Source organism: Colias croceus, chromosome 19 (genome assembly GCF_905220415.1).
Source record: "Colias croceus chromosome 19, ilColCroc2.1".
Lineage (NCBI taxonomy): Eukaryota > Metazoa > Arthropoda > Insecta > Lepidoptera > Pieridae > Colias > Colias croceus.
In genome coordinates, this window is record NC_059555.1 from 5504180 (window position 1) to 5529484 (window position 25305).

The following is a 25305-nucleotide window of genomic DNA, read 5'->3' on the forward strand; positions in this document are numbered from 1 at the left end:
AAAAAGATGTTACCTCAAGAGCCGGACACGGTTTTCATGCTTTTTACATGTTGCCAGACACATTGAAGAAATAACTGACATATCATCAAATTCACATTATTACTTAAAAGTGTAACAAATATGAAATAACCTACTAAAAACATTAGTTTACTGGTATTATTAAAAATTAATAGTATAATATATAAGTTATTACTTATCTTGTAACTTGTAAGGGGAATTATGTTGATGGAATTTTACGTATATGGATGACTTTATAAAGTAACCACAACCCAAACTTGATAGTCGCTGGTCGTTCTTATCTTTTGAAACTTTTAACTTTTATAAAATAACGAAGATCTGGCTGTCGTGGGCTCTTGGGTTATATTATCGTGTTAAAACAGTAGGTACAGTATTCTTGCCTATGTAAACAAATTGACAATAAAGCTTACACTAAGCTTATATTTTCAAACAGCCATTATGGAATTACACCAAAATCTCCTCTTACTTTCAAATTGAACACGAAAAAGAACCAAACAAATAACTTTCCACGGACTTCACTCAAAGAATCAATAAAAGTGTCAAAAACTTCAATAACTAATTCCGAAAACAATTTTACCTGGATCAAACTTCTGCTCGACCAATTAGAATGAAACGCTCTGCGGTTGAATAATTAATTTTAATGTATTTTAACGATGACCATTTCTGGCTAAGGGATGGAAGACATCTGTCGAATTTTAAAAGTTCTCAGTTCTTTGCAAGGAATTGATACCTACTGTTAATTATATTGGTCCACGAGCCAGTCGCAAGTTTTAGTCATTTTACTAGGATAATAAATTAATAATAATTAGTACAAACCAAAGATTAACTATATAGTTTTTTGTCGGCTTTTCTCTGTACTGTTTTCAGATCAAGTTACAAATTTTTTTTTTCTCTATTTTGACGATTAAAACGGGCTTATAATTGAATAAGCAAATTTTGTAGTTTGAGTTTAAGTTATTTTAAATCTCTTCATCACATCCAAAATCATATAAAACTGGAGTTTTAAAGTCAAATAGAGGTCCTGTGAACAATGTGGTCCCGCATGTTCAGTGGTAGGAAACTATCTAACTATTAACTGAAATAGTTCGTTTTTAGAACTATTTCAGATTTACAGAACCCGTATTCGGCGTATGGTTCAATTTAATTTAAATAATTAAATTAATATCTTTAGGTATCTATGCAAATAGATCTTAGATGTGCAGTTATTAACTATAAAAATAATGTCCAATATAGTTTAATTTTTTGGTGGAAAAAGAGGATAAATGCAAATATTAATTAAAGCTTGGTTTCACAGTGTATACTTGGTTTACCGATTTTTCCCCTAATAACTATAATATTTAGGTAGTAATAGTATTGTTTCAATAGTAAGATTGTTATTTTACTAAAGCAAGTACAAGTAAGGTTATTTTTTTTCTATTTACGCATCTAGAGCGCATGTGTAAACTCCTAAACGATCTACGCATGCGTGTTTCAGAAAAAGATGGCGGCAAGACCCCAGCTCGATTCATTGTAGCGTGTTATTCGCTATTCAAATTAAAATTCTGGCAACCAATAAATAGACAAACAATAAACGAAGAAAATATTCGAAAAAGGAATCTGTGGAACATTCGTTTGTTTGGACTCTTTTGAAATTTAATAATTGTGTTGACAGATAAGTGGCAATTATCAAAGATGAGTGACTGCATGTTCTTACATGATTTAACACTGTTTTAATTATCCAGTTAACTATGAAGGGGATTATAATTAAAATGATCTGAGTGAACTAATCATAATGGAGGATTTGAAAGGATTTGAAAATGGGATTTGAACCACTGTTTGTAGAAAATAAAAAGGTTGGGCTCAAACATCAGTGACGAGGTAAGAGAAGTAAAAATAGAAAATATAATGTAGATATATTTCCAGTAGGTATTATAGTAGCTTGTGTCCGTAGAAATGTGAAAACAATAATATTATGATAATTCGTATTTATGTTTTGCTATTTATTTACACGTGCGTATGTCATTAATTATTTTGCCGGTTTTTCTTATTCTAGAGCTCCTCCTATATTAGTATAAAATTTTCAGCAATTTTTTGTTCATTTAAGTACGGCTTTGTACCAGTATTTTAATAGATTACTATTATATTCAACGTTTATGTTTTGGTATGAAATTTTCATAAGCCTTTGGGTGGTTCCTTGCTGTACAATGAGTTGTATGGCGCAGTTATTATTTCACATTGTCATTCTGTTTTCTCAGGGCTCCATTGATCGTTCCCTAGGTATTTAAGTTATTTGACTATGACTCCTAGTTGCAAGGACCGCCTAATTTATTTGGGGTAGTAATATATTTGAATTCAAATAAAACGATATATGAACATCGGTAAAGCCGTTTCGGAGGAGTTGGTTACAAATATTGTGAGAGAGAATTTAATGTATATTGTACCTCGACTTGTCTTTTGAATGAAACTAAGCACAGATACCCTCCAATCATGATAACACTAGTTGGAACCTATGCTGTTATTGGCGTGGTAATTGTAATGCTTATTTAGATTATAATCATCTCTGTAACTATCAAACTTAAATGTATAATAGATACAATCAGCTGTTTTTGTGTGATAGAGCAACACACATCCATACATTCTCACAAACCGGCCGGTTGGCATGGTTGGTAGTGACCCTGCCTTCCAAGTCACTGGTCGTGAGTTCGATTCCCACGCGGGGCAACTATTTGTGTGATGAACATAGATGTTTGCTCTGTGTCTGGGTGTTAATTATCTAAGCCCGGCATTCACTACACGCACCGCGAGCCGAGCCCCGAGCCGTACCAATCCGTGGACAAATCCGTCATCGCCCACACACTACACGAGCGCCGAGTTGCAGTCCAGTCGACTGTGAACTTTGGTGAGCCTTGCACGTATCTATCCTACCACGAAAAAAAGCTCTCTGGCTCTAGTAGTCGGTACAATGCTTTTAACGCAGAAAAAAAAGCGCGTGTGGGCAAAGGAATAGCTGAAACAACGAAGAAAAAAAACAACGAACGAACTAGAACTCCACATTTTTGTTTAACTTTTTTCAATTAAAATAATATGTTTATAATAATAATGACCGATACGAGTAATTTTTATATTTGATTTTACTAATAAACCATTCTTAACATAATAAACCTTTTCTGACTTAAAGAACCGAACTGAACCTTTTTTCTTTTTAAATATCAACTTACTAGAGACGTTACTCTAAAAATCGAAATCTGTTATCTAGAATCCACCATAAATAAATAAATGCGTTGTGATTTATGAATTCTTTTAATCCATACCTACTAATATTATAAATGCGAAAGTAACTCTGTCTGTCTGTCTGTTACTCAATCACGCCTTAACTACTGAAGCAATTTACATGCAATTTGGTATAGAGATATTTTGATACCCGAGAAAGGAGGCTACTTTTTATCCCGGCAATCCCACGGGAACGGGAACTATGCGGGTTTTTCTTTGACTGCGCGGGCGAAGCTGCTGGTGGAAAGCTAGTTATTTATAAAATTTATTTTGTATATGGCGAATGACTGACAAGTTCACCGACAAATCCGCGCGCGCACACACACGTACGGATTTGTCCGGCGCGGCTCGGGTGCGGCGCGGCGCTCGCGTCTCCAGACGGCGAGCGCCGCGCCGAGCCGCGAGCCGCGCCCAACTACACATACACACGCAGATTGGTCCGCGGACTTGTAGCCAGCTACAAATCCAGCGGATGGGTGCGCCTGTGAATGGTACCCATAAAAGTATTTATTTAAAATTATATAATTATGTATGTTTATCAGCCATCTGGTTTCCATTACACAAGCGAAAGCTTAGTATGGGATCAGATCGCGCCGTGTGAGAAAATAGTCCCGAAATATTTATTTAAACTTTCGCTATTATAACCTGTAGAAAGTAGAATTTGTGCAATCAATGTTCCATTTCTATTGTAATTAGGCATATCACCAATACGTACAAGAATTTTGGTAGCATATAAGATACTAGTCATGAAAATCTGTATGTAGAGAAATTTTAAAGTAAACAAATAAACATTTATTAGAAGAATAAATAGAATAAATACGAAACACAAGTATATAATATAAAACATACTTATGTATGAGTAATATACCGTATATATATAAATATACCGAGTACTTTAAATGGTAAGGAAAACATCGCGAGAAAACCAACATGTCGAAAAACCAAAACATCGACGACGGTATCTGTCAACCCGCAATTGGACAGTATGGTGGAATCTCATAGGACGCTCGTGTCCCTGCAGTGGGAAAGCATATGGGCTGATGATGATACTTATGTATAGAAATAGAAATGGACGAGTCTCAGCTGATGCTGTTATTAAGTAGGTAGCAGAGAGCATCATGACTTAAGAGGTGTCAGCTCCTTAATTTTGTAAACGAAAATTAGTTATTTCAACAATTATGTTCTTATTTAATCGGTAGAAAATAGTTCATTATAATACATTCGAATATATCCAACTTCTGAAGGCACAAATAGCAAGACTACATTCGGTTTCAATAACAAAATAAACATTGCAATTTGCAGTCGAGCTTTTTAGTTTTCCTTTGAAGAATAAACTTTGGATAAAATGTTGTTATAAAACTTCGGTTTCTATATTATCTGTGGCAGAAACGTTTCAAACTTTGAACCGATATCAATTCTCATGTGAAAGTTCAGATAGCTCGTTATATTTCAACAAAAAAATATTCTACAATTTACTAGAAATGTCAGATATACTTACATTTCTATGTATATGTAATTCTAATTTAAGTATGGATTTGTACTGATTCAATTGTGATAGAATGAAAAGTAACCGATTATAATTGCTACAATCTAATAGATATGTTTGAGATCACCTTGAACATATTAAGATTTAGATCATCTTAAGTATATTAGAAACAGCAGGCGTATCGGATAAGAGGTCCTTGGGTATATAAAGAGCCAATGAAGATCGATTAGTTAAGATCAGAAAAAAGTCACGTATAATATGCCGTCACGTATCTATTGCTAACACATCTTTTGCTAATTCATAAAATGAGCATTTAACTATTTTAGAAACATTCAGTTTCTAACTCAAACTAAAAGTTATTTACAAGAGCTTTGAGGGAATGTATTGCTATATAAATTTAGTACAATTTTATTGCTCCATAAAATGTCTTTGAATGTTGTCCCGTATATCTGCGATAGAATTTATGGAATGATGAAAAATATGAGAGTACAACGGCGTATGCAAGTATAACGAGCGAACAATAAAAATGGACAGTCAAATGCTCTATTAACTGTGCGAATTGGTCATAAACCGGTCATAAAACAGCTTTGATTACTTTGTAACTATGTAAAACTGGGGATTAGGTGGAATGGTGGAATACTATCACCAAATGTCATTGCTACGGCATTGCTTTTAATAATGATGGGGTTAAATTTTCTATTTGAAGACGTTCTTTCTTAAAATAATAACATTTAAACTGTATTTCCGAATTACTTATTATTCGTCATATAAAACAACTTCTTTATATTGTAACGCAATAAAAATCAAGTAAAAGTTATTCGTTTTCGCTTTTCGAGAGAATAGAGACATAGAAGCATAGAACTTATAGATGAATTTTAAAGAAATGGGCCTAATCGTATTATTATAATGTTATGTTTGATTTGTATGTTTTATGTAATGTCACTAATTCATTTTTAACATGTGTTTCAAAGGTATATTCGGTTTGCATTACACTCTACAAGGTTAATTTGTGAAAACAGTAGCATCTTTTATGGCATAAGTTTAAAATTATGTCACGTATTTGCCTGCACGTGTCACGCATGAACTGCCTCCTCATAAGATAGGTGTATCAATATTTAATATTTTGTTTAAAAGAGATATGGAGCATAGTGAAAGTATTCCCCAATTTTATTATCATGAATAATTATTAAATTAGAATTTAGATCATTAGCTGCACCGGCAGACATCATTTTGCCCTATCGTCCCTTTTTCGTGATTTCTCACGTGATCACTCTCTTCATAAGAACTTTTTTGTGATACCTAACAGCTAAGGCAAAGGCTAAATTTTTTTAAGAACAAGTGATAACTGCGTTAAAAACAACCGACTTCAAACTTGCACTTGCAAAATTTACAAATACCTACAGACAAAAATGCTCATAAAATAAAAACTACTGGGCCTATCCGAATAAAATTTTTATGGGACCAATTCGACACCATCCCGCATCGAACAAAAAAAGAATCACGTAAATCGGTTCAGAAACCTCGGAGTAATCGGTGTACATACATAAAAAAAAAAAAAAAAATACCGGCCGAATTGATAACCTCCTCCTTTTTTTTGAAGTCGGTTAAAAAGACGATTAAGAAATGAGACTTATCTGCTCTTGAGTTTTACGCTTAGCAACACATTTGGCGATTAATTCTTATTGCAAATATTTCGAAATTGTAGAGTCAACTGTTTTTGTAATAGATGAAGAATTTACACGGAATTCCAGTCAGTTGAAGCGATATTTAATTGCTTTCCCGTTACTCAAATGGAGCGTAAAATAAATTTGGAAAATTCTTCTCTCAATACTCTTCGCACATGTCAAATAAAGTGAGCGCGGGCAAGATTACCTTTCATCCAATTTCACTACAGTCGATTTCAAGGGTCTTTTCAATTAAAAGCGAAGTTGTTCTAGCAGGAGGCTTGTCAAAGTTAACAGTGCGCCGCGCTGTGTGCATGATTTTATTCGTTGATTTAAAAGTTGTAGTTTTAATACGAATCTGTGATGAAGATTATTTTATCATATTTGTAGCATAAATTCTATCGTACAAACACTCTGAACTTGGCCATAACCTATTTTCCATCCTATAAAAGTCATGACGTTGGATATAGGTCTTATAAATAAACACTAACATTAATAATAATAGCACTTATGCCGTTCAGCTGATGTTGCCCCCTTGTTGCCATTATCGGTAACCTTTTTGGGAGCCCATCGACCGAACTAGCGAGTCACCGTCTGCCATAATTTTCAATTTTTAAGATTGAAAAGGCAGACGTCCATAGTCCCCATAGACCCAATATACCAGTCCATCTAACACCCCCTTCCATAACCCAGTTTTATTCATTTCCATTTTTCTGCAATAGTCCTACATTGGCCGCGGACTGCCCAGGGCTGTATCTCTATAGTGCAGCCATGGGCAGGCTGCGGCTGGTGTCCCACAACACATTAAATTCTCTAAAGGGCCTCTGCGTGTTGGACCTGTGTCCCCACGTAAGCCTTCCAAAGGACCGGGTATCATCCTTACGGCGATACCCGTGTATTATGGATAGCACTTATTATTAAATAGGTCGCTCGGAGAGAGAGAATGCTAGAGAAATACTCAAAATAATATAACAAACACTATACGGAATTGTTTATCAGAAGAACAACTAGATAAGTATATATATAGGCTTAGATGCATGTAACGATGTTCAATTTTAAATGTTAGATATTAACGTGTTTGTTCTATAGAGGTAATATTTAACGTGTTTGTTCTATAGAGGTATATTAGACCAATATAGGCTTGAGGTTTTTCAACCCAAATATGCCACACAGGCTGTCAATTAACGAATTTTACGGAATTCTAAAGCCTCCCATCAATTCATATGCGAATGTATTGCAATACAAAAAAAAAAAGTTTGGAAAATCCAAAAGTGCACGCCTCATAATCTCATCCTTTACAATAAAATTGATTATTTATAAAGGTGTATATAATATAAGTATGTAGATACACTTGTTCTCATGTGCCAATGCTCTTGTACTGTCTCAAGATCTTTCAAGGTGTCACTACTGTTAAATTAGATGGTAATTTAAATTGAAAATTAACAGGCTCGATAGAGCCTGGCGCCAAGTACCGTTCAACACATGTGCGTAGCACGTGTGCGCCAGCTCTTCGAGTCTCTATACCGTAATCAGAACGGTATTTTGAGGTTGTAAAATTTATTTTTTTCCCAAAAATAAAAAGTCGATTTACTATGAAAATATATGAATTCGCGCTTCGCTACAAGTAGTGTCACCTGCTGGACGCAATCCAAAGCATCTCACAGTTGACTTGGTTCACCCCTATTGTATTTTATGTATTTTTTTTATGTATATGGTGTAAATAAAGAATATATATAGATATACTAAAATTATGGAGAACAGTTGATATTTTTTTTTTTTTATTTAATAACAATTAAACCACATCGAATCAGACCCTGAAAAATGAAAGGGTTCTATTCCTGAGCATACTCAAGCGTAAGAGAAAAAAAAAGACTCGATTAGTAAAGTATTTCGGTCGCTATCGTGTTAACAAGAAAATCCTCCGCACATACAGACACACGGACGTCCAAAACAGAACTTTTTTAAACTGTTTTTTAACTAGTTTATATAACAAAAATGACATCAAAAATATCATGAATGTTAAAAAATAGTGTTTTTTCTTAATATGTGTGTGTATGTATTATCTTACAAGTGCAATGTATGATACATAAAGACATTTTAAGTTTGAAAAATCAGATGTTTTGCGCGAAGTGACAGTAGTACCCACCTCAACGCTTCGGCGTGCAATAGTGTCCGGGCGAATTGACGTCTCATCTCTTGAAAGTTTTGATTTTAACTCAAGTCGATAAAGTACTATATTATTAACTTATCTTTTCTTAAAACTATAACTTTCCGTGATATTTCATAGAAATTCTATTGGGTACGCAGGTATATGTATTATGTGATCATTGACGAAAACAGTTCATTGATTTGCTATGACACTAAAAGTGTTTCTATGAGGATAACGTAAATAGTTTAACGTGTTTGTAATATCATCGTTAACATTGATTGTTTAGTTATCATTGCATCTGCATACCTATGCATACCTATTGCATAGTAATATCAGAAAATTGATCGCTTTCAGGAAATCTAATGATTGTTTTCCACAGATATTCTCAATAGACACAACGTCGTAATCACCTTTCTGATTGAAAAAAAAAAAAACTTAAATCACTCGCGAACACATCTAATCCAAACGTAAACAGAATAATTATCAGAATCGCTGAAATAAATTACACAAATCCGGCGTAATCCCTGGCTTCGCAATAAAAGGGACAGAATCTTTTCTCGTTCCACTCGCTTACCTGAACGCGAACCAACGTGACGATACCGAAATCCAATTCCAAGTGTCGCCACCGATAAAGATTTTGCATAAATCAGTGATATAATCCAATATTATCGCGTTTTAGCCTCCCCCCACGCCTAATGTTCCCATTGAAATCTCTATTCCAATTTAAATGACTTATTTCATTACTGCGTACGCCCGAATGGATTCTGAGCGAGATTCGTGGGCATAAATTTTCGAATTGATAATAAAATTTTAGTATGATATTACGTGGATTGTTATTTTCTATCGAGCCTGTTGCGATGAGTCGATAATGTTCTAGGTCTTCGGTTCTTGGTTAATCTGTTTGTTGTAATTGAATAGCTCCTTAATTTCAGGTTTATTATCAATCTTAAGTGGAATTATCAAAATTTATCAAAATTGTCCGCCTTTTGACCGGTTTTTGAAACACAAATATTGTGTTATGAATACCTAATATTTTTTTACAAAGAGGTAAAAGGAATGAATAATAAGGAATAATAATAATAATAATTAATAAGGAATAAAGGGCGTAGGGATGTGACGACCCCATCGCCCACGGTTGGAATATCTATTGTCTATGTGACAATAGATATTCCACCCATGCAGTCAGTCAACCCGCAGGACGCCTTGTGGCGGGGTGTCGGGGAGTAGCGACCCCGCGGGAACCGAGCGCTCCCGGGGGAGGCCCCTGTCTTCATCTCCGGCTTGCCTTCACCGGCCGGTCGGAGTGAAGCCTGACGAGGACAGGACCCCCACCTCTGGCTTGCCTTAACCGGCCGGCCAGAGTGGAGTCGTGAGAGCTTTTAGCTCGAAGGGTGGATGCGAAGCGTAAGTGGCGAGTGGGCACGTGATGCTGGACCCTCAGGGAGCGCGTGATCGTCGTTTAAAGTCCAGGGACGCCTCTCCACCCTTAGCTGCTCACAATATGTTGCCCCCTTGTCGCACTATTGCAGCGACTTATTTCGGGGGCCCATACAGTGAGAGGGCGAGTCACCACCTGCCAACAATTTTTTGCTATATTTTAGTAGAAAGGCAGGTGCCATAGTCTTCCATAGTCCTAAATTCCGGTCCATTAACATCCCTTCCATAGCCCAGTTTATTTTATTTCCTCATCTTGCAATAGTCCTACATCGGCCGCGGACTGCCTAGGGCTGTATCTCTATAGTGCAGTCATGGGCAGGCTGCGGCTGGTGTCCCCCAACACATTAAAAGTCTCAAAGGGCCTCTGCGTGTTGGATCCGTGTCCCCACGTAAGCCTTCCAAAGATCCGGGTACCGTCCTTCTGGTGGTACCCGAGTATTATGGAAATGAGAAACATAATTAATAAGGAATAATAATAATAATAATTAATAAGGAATCTCTAAAACTCCAAATCCAAAGAACAAAACCTCTTGTATCTCTTCAATCGAAAGCATCATTGCTAGTAACTTTCCAGTCAGCATACTATGCTGTAGTATCTTACAAAAAATATTCTTCATTTTTTGAGTCATTTCAAATTTCAATCATGACTGTTTCTGATAAATTTATAATCAGGCACAAAATGAACGTTTTCCCTAACTTCCATAGTCTCAAATTTACCATATAATGCTTCCACTTTCCTGTATTAAAACAACATTATTTTATTACCCTGTATTCTGCGATCGCAGATGCGAGTGAGGTTTTCTCCTATTTTATTTTGTAGCATGAATCGGGTCAAGTGGGTTTTGTGTGGGCTTTATTCTTGTGACTTGCACGATTAAGTGTTAGATGAATATGTTCATCAATGTGGCTTGGCAACTGGAGTACTGTCGAAAGTTCTAGAGACCTATTAATAGCACTTTTTTGATGATACAGGAACTTAGAAAAGAGATCTTGGTGTGCGATAATAATAATTTATCTTTTCTGTACTCAGTTTAAAAAATGGTACCTTCATCATAATATAATAAGGGAAAGTAGGATAGAAGGAGACGATGATTAAAAGGACATGTCCTTTGATGTTTGATTTATCGATGATTTTTGATAATATTTTTGATGGAAAGTATACCACTTTGTATACCACATAGTGACTTGACTCATTAATCATGTTGTGTTATCCTGTAAATGTTTGTCACAATTGTCTTTTTTTTTTGTTATATTATGTACCCTAGCTCTAATTATTGTTGTGACTGATGTTGGATAACCTAAATAAATAAAAATAAAATAAAAAAAATAAAGCAGATGGTGTATATGATAGATGGTTTATTAGGGACAGATTTTCTCGAAAACATCATTTGCGCGCAGGACATTTATGACCTCTTTTTATAGAAATGATCTGTGCAAGGAATCTTGCTTCCATCTTAGTTGTACATTCGATATAATGAGGATGAGTGTAATATATTCAAATAGTTTGCACATTAAGATTTTCATACGGTAAGAAATAATTGGCCCATTTAATTTTATTTCTTTAGTTTGGAAATATTAAGGCATGAATATAAGCGAGTACAAACGTTTAACCAAGGAATAGACATCTCAATTTTGGAATAGAAACATAAAACTTATTTATAAGGAGCTATATAAAAGATCAAACGTAGCTAACGACTAACAAGGTATAATATGAGAAAAGAAAATTGTTTGATCTATATTTTGTTAAAATTATGAGCATCTAGGTAATATTCTATAATAAAAGAAACTGACTTTGTATTGAAAATCTTTGAAAACAATAGTTCAAATTGTAATATATTCTACTCAAAGATAATAAGGTACTTTTGAATTATGATCCAATTTAAACCAAACAATAATAATTATTACTTTAATGACATAAATAGAAATTGATGAAGCAGATATATTAGATCATATTAAAATATATTCATCTGAATTATAATAAATACTTCAAATTTTTTGTAGTACCAAACTTACAATTCCTTACACTTTAACAAGAAGTAGTAAGTACTTAATACGATAGTTAGCGCGGTCGCAATCTTGTTGGAGGAGTTTCTGGAATCTGTTGAACAAAAGTTAGCGATTAGTTGCGTCGCAATCTAACGGGTAAAAACAGGCAAATGTTGGCAAGTTTGTTTTCGGCGTTTATTACTTGGAAGTTCGTGTAAGATATGTTACATACATATCCATATGACTGTTGTACAATATATCTCCAGATGTGGCAATTTTAGTTAAATAGAAACACATGGAGAGAAATAATAATAATAATAATAAGGGCGTAGGGATGTGACGACCCCATCGCCCACGGTTGAAATATCTATGGTCTACGTGACAATAGATATTTCACCCGTGCAGTCAGTCAACCCGCAGGACACCTTGTGGCGGGGTGTCGGGGAGTAGCGACCCCGCGGGAACCGAGTGCTCCCGGGGGAGGCCCCTGTCTTCATCTCCGGCTTGCCTTCACCGGCCGGTCGGAGTGAAGCCTGACGAGGACAGGACCCCCACCTCTGGCTTGCCTTAACCGGCCGGCCAGAGTGGAGTCGCGAGAGCTTTTAGCTCGAAGGGTGGATGCGAAGCGTAAGTGGCGAGTGGGCACGTGATGCTGGACCCTCAGGGAGCGCGTGATCGGAGTTTAAAGTCCAGGGACGCCTCTCCACCCTTAGCTGCTCACAATATGTTGCCCCCTTGTCGCACTATTGCAGCGACTTATTTCGGGGGCCCATACAGTGAGAGGGCGAGTCACCACCTGCCAACAATTTTTTGCTATATCTTAGTAGAAAGGCAGGTGCCATAGTCTTCCATAGTCCTTAATTCCGGTCCATTAACATCCCATTCCATAGCCCAGTTTATTTTGTTTCCTTATCTTGCAATAGTCCTACATCGGCCGCGGACTGCCCAGGGCTGTATCTCTATAGTGCAGTCATGGGCAGGCTGTGGCTGGTGTCCCACAACACAGTAAAGTTCTCGAAAGGGCCTCTGCGTGTTGGATCCGTGTCCCCACGTAAGCCTTCCAAAGGACCGGGTACTTTCCTTATGATGGTACCCGTGTATTATGGAACTGAGATACATAATAATAATAATATTATAGGACATTATTACACAAATCGACCTAGTCCCACAGTAAGCTCAATTAAGGCTTGTGTTATGGGTACTAGGCGACGATAAATATAATATTTAATAAATACATATATAGATAATAACACCCAGACCCAAGAACAAATAATTGAGTTCATCACACAAATATTTGCCCTGACCGGGGATCGAACCCGGGACCGTCGGCTCAGTAGGCAGTTACTTTACCACTGCGCCAACCGCGTCGTCAAAGAAAAAGAGAGTTAAGAGAGAAAATGAATAGCAGAGTTTATTTTGTCTATATCGATTGAAGTTAGCTATTGTTTAAATTATGTAGTAGAATTCGTCCATAAAATCTATAGAAGAAATTTGTATATAGCTTTACAATCTCAACATGTTCATATTTTTAATTAAAAAACGACGCGACGTGTGGCACTCGGGGACTGCCGCGGTAAAGCTATTGCGTGCTATGTCTTCAAGCCACACCTCCGCGTGAGGTTTTTTCGTTACGGAATCATTACGATATATATTATAGATAGGATGTATAGATTTCATTACATTTCAAATAATGGTACTCTCAACGTAAGTGCATTCTTAATTACTTAATTATGATAACTTAGATAAAAATGTCTAAAGCCTATGATGATTTTTTATTTATTTTATTTATTCACACACACATCAATTACCTTTACAGGATTAACCCAATGCGGTACTGACTAAAAACTAAAATCCTTATACATATATTAAAACGAATACTTATACTAAAAACTTAAACTTATAAACTTACAATCTACTAAATGGACAAACAATGACAATATACACAATCCAATAATAAAAATACAATCCAATAATAAATACAATCTAAAAAATAATAAATTAATAACAAATAATATAAAGAAGAACCTTTGATAATTCACCCAACTTGCATGTAAATATGTCCACCCTCCCATGGAGGTCATTAAGAACGCGGAGAGCTCGCACCAGAGGAGACTTCGCAAGCAGCTTGGTTCGTGCTTGCGGTACGTAGAGTAGTGGGGGCTTGTGACGCTTCTCAACGTACTTGTCCGGCACATACAGCGAGAGGCATTGGAGTACTCCGGGATTATGTGCAAATCCCCTCAATAACTGTATAAAATATAGCGCAATGGAGAATTCCCGCCGCACCCTCAGTTCATTGTATCCTACCATACCCAAAATGAATAGTGTAGGATACATTAACGGGTAAAAGGGGTACACCCCATATAGCTTTAAATAAAGATATCTAATGTATTTGTTCTGGACCCGCTCTAACATTATATTATATTTTTCTTCGTGGGACGACCAAACAACTGAATTGTGCTCCATGTGACTGCGTATTAACGCGTTGAAGAGAACTTTTATCGTTGTAATATTAGTGAAATCTTTTGTTTGGCGCAAAAGGAACCCAAGGTTTTTGTAAGCCTTTTTACATATGTTTGTGATGTGCTCACGAAATATCAGATCAGGTGTGAAGTAAACTCCTAAATCGCGCACCTTATTCACCCGTTGAATAGGAACGGATCCAAGCGAGTAACTGTAGTTAATACTTTTATTTGCGCGAGTGAAACTAACTACAGAGCATTTAGCTATATTAAAATATAGCTTATTTTGCAGACTCCATTCGAATATATTTAGTAAGTCTCTTTGTAGGCGCTCACAGTCCGCCTCCTCGTTTACTCGGAGAAAAACTTTCAGATCATCAGCAAATAACAGACACTGACTGTACTCCAGGACATCCGGCAAGTCGTTAATCATTAAGACGAACTCCAGGGGACCGAGATTACTGCCTTGACTTACGCCAGATGTCGTGAAATAGGGATCGGACTCACACCTCTTGAAAGAGACATACTGCTGTCGGTCTTGCATATAAGATGCCCAGAATTGCAAGAGTTTCGGTGCGCATCCTACTTCCGCCAACTTCCTCAATAAGACATCATTGTCGACGGTGTCAAATGCTTTTTGGAAGTCCAGGTATACCACGTCCACCTGAACTCCTGCATCCACCGCCGGTACTAAGTACGCCATGAGATTGAGTAAGTTAGTGGAAGTACTACGCGCAGGCCGAAACCCATGCTGTGCATCACAGAGCTGCCCTGATACCTGCTCGTACATCCTGTGCTGTACAGCGGCTTCAAAAACCTTTGCAGGTGTTGATAGTACTGCAACAGGCCTGTAATCTTGAACGCTTGCACTCACTCTACCTTTGGGCACCGGTATCACTCGCGTAATTTTCCATTGCGTTGGGAATGTATTTGCGTTCAAACAGGCATTGTAAATATGCAACAACGGTTCGGCCAGTACTCGAGCACAATCTTTAAAAATAAACGCTGGTATCCCATCCGGACCAGCTGAACGCTTCGGTTTCAAACGCGTTAGCGCCTTCCTTATGTCGGCCACGGTAAGAGCGTTGAGGCTTACGCGCGCGCTGCTGGCTCCGCACTGACTCGCTACCTGCGTATCAAGAAGTGGCCGTTCTTTGTTATACACACTTTTAAAAAAGGCTGCGAATTCATCAGCACACTCAGCATCCGTTAGAGGTATCCCTTCTTTCAAAATAACGTTAGACTTATTTGACGAACCTCGTCTTGACTTTATATACTGCCAAAATTGATTTGGGTCCTTAGTAAATTGATATTGAATTTTTTTATATGTTCTTTATAAGAGTCATCAATGTTTTTTTTTACTATTTTCCTGTATAATGAAAAGTCTCTATAATCACATTCTAACTTGGTTGTTTTATATTTTTTGTGTAGAAAATACTTAGTTTTAATATTGTTTATTAAGTCAACAGTGTACCAATCCGGATAGTGATATTTGGAGTTGGCTATTTTTACTGTTGTTTTAGGAACACATTCCTCTAATATATTGTTTATTATCAGATAAAAATAATTTAAAATATTATCAATATCATGCATCTTATACAGGTCACTCCAATCGACAGACATAATCCTAGAGTATAACGAATTATAGTCGGCTTTGTAAAAGTTCCACTTCGGTCGCAAGTCATGATCTCTAGATTGAACCGGCGAGTGTCTGACGGCGGGCGCGACGGGCGCGACAGAGGCGAGGCTCACGCGCACCGCGAGCGGTGGGTGATACGCGTCCACCGGCACGAGCGCCTCGTCCGCCGCCGACACCCACACCTGCGGCTCCGGCCCCACATCGAAACCCGCGCACAGCACCAAGTCTAACTGACGGCCTAAACTGTTCGGAACGTTATTACATTGGGTGAATTCGCAAAAGTGCATGAAATATTCAAAATAATTTTTAACATTTAGAGGACACGAGAACATATTAAAATCGCCAACAATTATTACTTTCTTATATTTAGTACATAATTCTTCCAGTATTTGAAATAAAAGTAGATAGTCCCGTTCCGGACTATTAGGCGGGATGTATACAACACAACACAAACACAAATAATTATTATTTATAAAAACGTTTGCACAGGCCACTTCGAACTTACAAGAGTCTATAGACACGAAAGGTATACATACTTGTCGCAGCTCGTACCGCGGCGCGGCCACAAGGAGCGCGCCGCCCTGCTTGCGCCCATCAGCCCTGTCGCAGCGCACTATGTGGTATCCCGCCGGGACCAGTTCACAGTCATGTATGGAATCACTGCAGCCAGATTCGGTGATCGCGAACAAATCGGCACTCATCAAACCTAGGTTATTTCTAAACTCCGTTACCTTTGTTCGAAGACCCCTTGCGTTTTGATAATATAGATTAATAGTTCTATTTAGTGGCACTTTTTTTTGTTGATTTTCGAAACCAAGTCCACTCACTAAATTGAAAATTATCTATAGTATCAAAAGAACCAACACACACAAAACGCTCGATAGACATAGCAATTATTTATTTGTACACACTATCAAAACCAGTGCAAATTGAATACGAACCACAAGTGACAATCATTTAAATAAATTTCATTTAATCTGTACACGGGTTCACGAATGTTAATGGACCGGAAGGTTGGAACTAGGGCATGCAGAACCGAGTCCGGTTCCAAGCTTCTGAAACCCGGTTCCAAATCGAGCTCAGAACCGGGTAGAACCGGGTTACCCGGTTCTTTTATAATACCTCGGAAAAAAAACGAAATTAAACAAAAGTTACTGTAAAAGTACCTGATGGGCCTTTTATTTTACGCGGCTTGTGTCGGGTTCATACGCACTATGCGGGTAGCCGCGTTGCGGGTAGCCGTCCGGCTGACCGCAAGCACAATTATGTACGTAATATTCATTTCTATGCGCACTGCGATGCGGCTACCCGCAGACCGCTCCGGTTGCTCGGAGAGCTGCGGCCCGAGTGACGGCCAGCCGGACGGTTGCTATACGCACTGTGCGGTTCAGTCTGCGGCTGCCCGCCATTGAGTGAGTGTGTGCACGTGGTTGCAAAATGCTTGCTCTCATCTCGTGTTTGCAAATAAGGATGCACCCAGTACTTCTTTCTTTGCTTTTCTTTTATACGTAACGTGTGTAAATGTAGTAAATAGCTGCAACTTCTTCCATTTCCATCTTTGAAATGGATCGACATGACCGCAAATCGCAACGGTTCTTCAACCGCACTATGCGGGTAGCCGCATTGCGGGTAGCCGTCCGGCTGGCCGCATTCGCAACCGCATCCTGCGGCCAGCCGGACGGCTACCCGCAATGCGGCTACCCGCATAGTGCGTATGAACCCTTATTTTATTAAATTAATAAAGAAACAAAATTTCAATACTTCTCTTTATTTATCAGTCTTATAAAAGTACCTTGTTATCATAATATCACCTATAAACTTAAACCTTATTCATTAACTGTAAACATGGGCGTAGCCACGGTGGGGCAGGGTGGCGCGTTTGCACCACCCAGGCTTTGACCTGGAAGGTACCTAACTAAATCTAAAAATTGAATTATCCAGGTACTAACTACTAAGCTTAATATCCGTAAGAAAATTCACACTCGATTCTCGAAAGTCGACAGTCGACACAGAAAATGAGATCAAAACATTAGTATTATTTACCTCTACAATGACTGATTAACAAATAATTGTCATACGCCCAGCGACCAAACGGCTGAAGATAGGGACACATTTTGGATCTATTTCGTGATGTGGTAGGTGAACAATAAGGTGTTTTGAATAAGAATAATTCGAATAACGAATTACACACAAAAAAAGAAAATAGCTGAGGCTTCTATGTTACATAAGCTGTAAGAAAAATGAGTGTAGTACAGTTAGTTACCCCACTATTTTATCCAATTTCAATTTTGTTTTAAGTTTCACGTTCTAAAGAACGTGTCACGTGAGTTACAACTCAAAAAAATATGGGCCTTAGAAAAAAAAACTTTCAGAAAATATTACACAGAATAAAGTGAGTGTTATAAAAAAGTTTTCAAGGTAAAGAAGATGCCATCGCAAATGCCATCGCAAATGCGTTCGCAAGCGCGATCGCAAGCGCGTTCGCAAGCGCGTTCGCAAGCGCGTTCGCAAGCGCGTTCGCAAGCGCGTTCGCAAGCGCGTTCGCAAGAGCGTTCGCATGCGCGTTCGCAGGCGCGTTCGCAGGCGCGTTCGCAGGCGCGTTCGCAGGCGCGTTCGCAGGCGCGTTCGCAGGCGCGTTCGCAGGCGCGTTCGCAGGCGCGTTCGCAGGCGCGTTCGCAGGCGCGTTCGCAGGCGCGTTCGCAGGCGCGTTCGCAGGCGCGTTCGCAGGCGCGCTCGCAGGCGCGCTCGCAGGCGCGCTCGCAGGCGCGCTCGCAGGCGCGCTCGCAGGCGCGCTCGCAGGCGCGCTCGCAGGCGCGCTCGCAGGCGCGTTCGCAGGCGCGTTCGCAGGCGCGTTCGCAGGCGCGTTCGCAGGCGCGTTCGCAGGCGCGTTCGCAGGCGCGTTCGCAGGCGCGTTCGCAGGCGCGTTCGCAGGCGCGTTCGCAGGCGCGTTCGCAGGCGCGTTCGCAGGCGCGTTCGCAGGCGCGTTCGCAGGCGCGTTCGCAGGCGCGTTCGCAGGCGCGTTCGCAGGCGCGTTCGCAGGCGCGTTCGCAGGCGCGTTCGCAGGCGCGTTCGTAGGCGCGTTCGCAGGCGCGTTCGCAGGCGCGTTCGCAGGCGCGTTCGCAGGCGCGTTCGCAGGCGCGTTCGCAGGCGCGTTCGCAGGCGCGTTCGCAGGCGCGTTCGCAGGCGCGTTCGCAGGCGCGTTCGCAAGCGCGTACGCAAGCGCACGCGCAAATGCCTACGCAAATGCCTTCGCAAATGCCCTTGCAAATGCCCTCGCAAATGCCCTCGCAAATGCCTTCGCAAATGCCCTCGCAAATGCCTTCGCAAATGCCTTCGCAAATTCCTTCGCAAATGCCTTCGCAAATGCCTTCGCAAATGCCTTCGCAAATGCCTTCGCAAATGCCTTCGCAAATGCCTTCGCAAATGCCTTCGCAAATGCCTTCGCAAATGCCGGCGGCGCAGCCGCCGGCCGTGCCACCGGCATTTGAGGTTCGAAGACCTGGATATGACTTTGGGTACATACAGTTGCTAGTTACATATTATTTTTTGAATTTATATTTTTTGGTTTTTATTGCATTCAAATGCTTTATAAATATAAATTTATAAAGAATAGAAAAAATTCGATCACGAGGCGGGACTTGAACCCGCATCCTTCGCGCCATTCCGGGGCGGATGCCTAACCAACTCAGCCACTCGTGACCCGCCTGAGCAATCGAATTCATTCTATCCTTTCAGTTTTATGTGTCTTAAGGGACACACCGCGCGCCATCTATTGAGATGATTTAACAACCATCTCAACCAATATGAAGCACTTTTCAGTGAATACAATATTGTAACGATGGAACACGACCTTTTCTTGAATTTATATTTTTTGGTTTTTATTGCATTCAAATGCTTTATAAATATAAATTTATAAAGAATAGAAAAAATTCGATCACGAGGCGGGACTTGAACCCGCATCCTTCGCGCCATTCCGGGGCGGATGCCTAACCAACTCAGCCACTCGTGACCCGCCTGAGCAATCGAATTCATTCTATCCTTTCAGTTTTATGTGTCTTAAGGGACACACCGCACCGTATTTTTTTATTGTTGCCCCACCTTGAGCCCATGGCTGTAAACTGTAAAGCAAAAAACCGGCCAAGTGCGAGTCGGACTCGCGCTCCGAACCTATTTTTTATATTGTTGTAACTTTGAAAATATATGTTTCTAGCAATTTTTTATTTATCTGTGTTATAAGACGTTACTTTTACCAAATTTAGAGGCTCTGTGTTCATGAGAAGTACCCTGTCGGTTTAGAGTCCCATGCGAATGTCGAAATTTTCGAAAATTTACAGCATTTACGTCTGTATCTTTTGATGCGTTGGCTTGTGAGTTTGACTTTTTTACAGCATCAAGGGACCGAAGACTTGAGTATTCGATATAAATTTCAGCTTGATACCAAAAACAAAAACATGACAGGATCAATATATTATGAAACCTTAGATCATTAAGTAATGAAATAGCATTTCAAATTCACGACAAATCTAATGAAAATATTTCAGTAGCCTATTTTTTGTCATTTTTGAAGCCTAATTTTTTTTGGTAATACATCCGTAGGAAACTTATAGCATCTAAGGTTACAACCAATCAGAGCCACGCTTGAGGCGTGGCACGAAAATTCGCGATGCACGTGAGTCTGACGTTGCAGCAAAATATAAATAATACTTTATATTTTAATATTTTGGTCGGAACCGGGAGAACCGGGTTTCAAGCTATTCAGACCCGGTTCTCAAGATCTTCAAAAAACCCGGGTTTACCCGGGTTTTTCGGAACCGGGTAAACCCGGGTGCATGCCCTAGTTGGAACACAGATGTAATGTTAGCCGGAACAATCCAACCAAAACTTGCGCGTACTTACCACCGTTAACAATAAAGATATAATACTGCTTTATGTTTTGCAATTCACTGAATGTGTTAAGTTTGTAGACGCAAATACGATAGATGTATGACTTCAGGAAACTTGTACTTGCGAATGTATAATTTAATTTTAATGCGATTTATGGAATACCAGTAATTATTATGTGCCAATGCTAGGTTTAATAATGATATTAAAAACTATATAGGTACGTTCTATATATTCAGGCATAAAAGGGTTTTATTAAATCTTTTATTCCACTCCTAACGTTATGGGAATTCATTTAACTTCAGTAATTTATAAATAAAGTTTCAGAGTCAAATAAATGATCAGGACCTATAATGTTAAAATCTCTGACATCAAAGCGCTATTCACAATTCACAAACATTGGAGATACCTCCTTTGAATTTACGTATTCTTTTCCATTGAAACTCCAGACACGCCTTTTACGAGTCAAGCCGACTTATTTTCTTTTGCTGAATTTCTAATAGTATAAACTGCGAATGCCTTTTATGAAAGGGAAATTTGGAGCCTTTAGTGATTTTTAAATGATATACCAATATGATGGTTTGCTGAAAATGTACCCATTAAATAGTTCTTTTGTTTCAGGTATACTCGAATATTAACCAAGATTGTAAAATGCAATTTCTAGCAATAGACATGCTCTAATTTAATATTACACCAAAGAAATGAGACATGGACAAAACTAAGAAAAAGAACCATTCTAATGGGAAATATAAGAAAAATTCGAAAAGTGATCACTCAGACGACGTTGTAACAACATGCTGCTTCTGTTTGAAAACCAAAAAAAGTAAGAAAAAGAGTCTCATTGCAGGATGTATAACAAATCTTGGAATATTTGCGATACTCTTAATATACACATTGGTAGGGGCTTTTATATTTCTGGCTATCGAAGGTAGCGCTGCCAAAATACATCAAAAAACATTGGCAACGACGTCTTATCAGGCTAATGAAAATAAAAAGCCGTTGCCGATAGCTAAAGTTAATAATAGTATTGCACAAGTGACCGCTGAACTCAGGTCACAAACTGTTGAAAGTATATGGGAGATAACAGTGTCCCTAAACATATTGTACAAAGAAAATTGGACAAGACTCGCTGCTCAAGAAATAGCAAGGTTTCAAGATAAATTAGTTGCTCGAGTGACGGCTGATGTAACGGAACAGTATGGCGGAGCCAGGGTTTTGGAGTCCGCACCTGCGCTTGTCGCAGACGACTACGAATGGAATTTTTCCAAGGCATTTTTGTATTCATTAACTGTCCTGACAACTATAGGTGAGCAATTTTTATTATTTGTTACATAATAGGATAAGTTACTTGTATTTTTTTTCAATATTAGCCTAAGAGGAGGATGATCACATACTAATGATATAATGATTTAAAAAATTTGCACTATTTAAAATATATTATTTGTTTAAGGTTATGGGAGCGTTGCACCAAAGACAGCATTGGGTAAAGTGGTGACAATTGGTTATGCTGTTATAGGAATACCATTAACACTTCTATATTTATCGGTTGTAGGCGCATTGCTGTCTAGATTTGCCCGCAGTATATTTAGCAGGGCTTTATGTTGTTGTATATGTGTCAAATGTGGATATTGTTGTCTCGATGAAAGCACAATTACAAACAAAGATCGCAAGGAGAAAGTGCGGCGACCAGAAGATTTTCGGACACAAACATTGCATCTTCAAGAACCTTATTATGTTCGATCCCCTTCTGGCACAATCATTTCTGCGTCACAAGCTAATAGCCTGAGTACCACATCAATAAAAGATAAACCGGTCGGTTTAAACTTTCTCCGAGATTGTGATTCGATGAGTTGCACGGATACAGACTCGAAAATATCACTTAGAGGATTTTCTATTCTAGCTCCGATTTCATTGTGTCTCGCTGCAATATTTACTTATATATTTTTCGGGGCGCTGGTTTTGTATCAACTGGAAGGCTGGAGTCCAGTAGACGGTGTATACTTTTGTTTCATGAGTCTAAGTACTATTGGATTTGGTCACTTGGCACCTGGAGTAACTCAAAGAAACGGTGCTTCTTCAGGGACTGTTTGGTTTTGTTCTATTTACATCATCACTGGACTTGCGTTGACTGCAATGTGCTTTAACGTCTTACATGATGAAATTGTTCATAGACTGAGACACCATGAAAAGATTATGAAGGCAACTCAAAAAGTTTTGACGCCGGAATTTCTGCAGCGTTCCTGACGGGATGAAAGTGGAAACTTGACTGATGAATCGATGCTTTCTTCAGAAGGGGATATGTTACCAGAAGTTTTACAACACGTTACTAGAACTAATTATAACGGTGGTGCAATTCGTCGCTCTGTGTATACTGTGAAAGAGGAGCCGGAATGAGAAACTTTTCGGTTAATCAAAGGTTTTGATAAACAATTTGATAGTTTTGTTTTAAGACTCTTAGCGAATCGTTTTTGTAAATTGCATTTTATCATTTAAAAGTAATGAGAAGGACTGACGTATAACTATTATTATTAACTAAGCAGATAGTGCCAAACTATTAAATATTATTTATATATTATATATAACAGTATAATAATATTATGTATAAATTGAATATTAATCTCAAAAGTGAGATTGAAGTCTACACGTAAGAATTCACTTAGTAGAAATATTTGTTTTATAATAATTGTGTAAATGATTATGGAATTGAGTTATGTATGTTTTTAGATACTATGGATATTATATTATTGTGTATTAAATAAATTTTTATCTCATCGTCATATAAGAATGTACTTACACTTATTTATTATTAACAGGTTCTTTGGCTATGTAAAGAAGTTATTTTTTTCAATCAAACCTGAATTATTATAGGAATTGATTTAATGTGTTCTTATAAATCTGTTAGTGTAAAAGGGTTAAAATAGATGCGTTAGTTGAGAGCGAGTGTGGTTTTTATTAATTAATGACTAAAGTCATTTTGTGCAATTGAAAGACACGTAAAAATAATAAAACTTTTTAAAAGTGTCATGTGTTCTTTATTTCATTTTCAACATTTATAGGTATTTTTAATAAGCCTTTGCACTCTTTGGTCACGATAATATTTTGTAATATCTTTTAATTTCACATAAAACTATTTTTGTCAATAAGAAAAGATTGAATTATGTAGCTACACATCAATGTAATATTGTGCAAAGACCACACTATGAATATTTGATGAGAAACTTGGAAAATTATAACAGATAATGTTGAGAAAAACATTTTAAATATATTTTCTATTCTCAAGATGCTAAAATACTAAGAGCATAGTAAGATAACGTAAATAGCTGGTAATATTCAAGCCACGATAGTTCTATTCTGCATTCAACTGTATGTAATGTCTTTCTAACTGTTGCTACTTTTGGTTATTGCCTACTTTCTTTAATGTTTAGATATTACTGTAATATTGATTCTGTAGCGTTATACAAGTGGTCTTCAAAAACGAAGACTCAGGAAGAATCCTTTATCTCTTGATAAAAATACAGTAGTAAGTGAAGCAGTTACAGGACCAAATGAACAGGTAAGTTAAAAAGCAGATGAGCAGGAATGTTATTTCTAAAAAAATTTCAAACAAACGACGTTCTTAATTTTCTCATAATTTCATTTATATTTGCAATTAACTAGCTTCGCGACATTCGAACAATAAAATAAAACATCATAATATTATTAGGTACGTGTTTTTTCTATGAACACTAGCTGCGCTTCGCGGTTTCATTTGCCTATACCAGTATACCTATAGCATTCTTCGATAAATAGGCTATCTATCACCGAAATATTTTTTCAAATCGGGCTATTGGTTCCTGAGATTAGCGCGTTCAAACAAACAAACTCTTCGGCTTTATGATATTAGTATATTAAATTAAACAGATAAAATAAAACAACATAATATTACGTATTTTATATGAACATTAATTATACATATTAAACAGAACAAATAAGTTTGCAAAGATGAAAATATTCCAAATTCCAATAACATAAAAAAAAACGACGTGTGGCACTCGGGGACTGCCGCGGTAAAGCTATTGCATGCTATGCCTTCAAGCCACACGGTCTCCGCCCGTCGGAGTGGGGAGCGTGAGGTTTTTTCGTTACGGAATTTCTCGATTCAGTCCCCGCGCTCAAGGCCCGCGATAGAAGCTATGCAATAGCTTAAAAATCACATGATCAAGCCTCTGAATATTTCTACTTGCATACAAAATAGTGGTTGCCGCCGGGAACATAGGACAAAAAGGCAACAGTCACTAGAATTTCTAATTAATATTAAAATCCACTCCAGTTTGCGTCTCGTTAAAGCGTGGAAA

At 38.1% G+C, this 25305-nt stretch overlaps 1 protein-coding gene across 1 annotated transcript; it reads left to right on the top strand.

The window, feature by feature from the left end:
* Positions 1–1231: 1231 nt before the first annotated feature.
* LOC123700332 (potassium channel subfamily K member 18-like) lies at positions 1232–23995 on the top strand. The gene is made up of 4 exons (XM_045647515.1): positions 1232–1359; positions 1448–1875; positions 21593–22277; positions 22422–23995. The coding sequence occupies exons 3-4, from the start codon at positions 21680–21682 to the stop codon at positions 23213–23215; spliced, it is 1392 nt and encodes a 463-aa protein (XP_045503471.1). The 5' UTR covers positions 1232–1359; positions 1448–1875; positions 21593–21679; the 3' UTR covers positions 23216–23995.
* Positions 23996–25305: the final 1310 nt, after the last annotated feature.

Bases quoted from the DNA above. Each gene is read 5' to 3' on its own strand.
- LOC123700332 (XM_045647515.1), top strand. From the start codon at position 21,680: ATGGACAAAACTAAGAAAAAGAACCATTCTAATGGGAAATATAAGAAA. The intron at 22,278-22,421 runs GTGAGCAATTTT...TATTTGTTTAAG, and splicing joins AACTGTCCTGACAACTATAG to GTTATGGGAGCGTTGCACCA.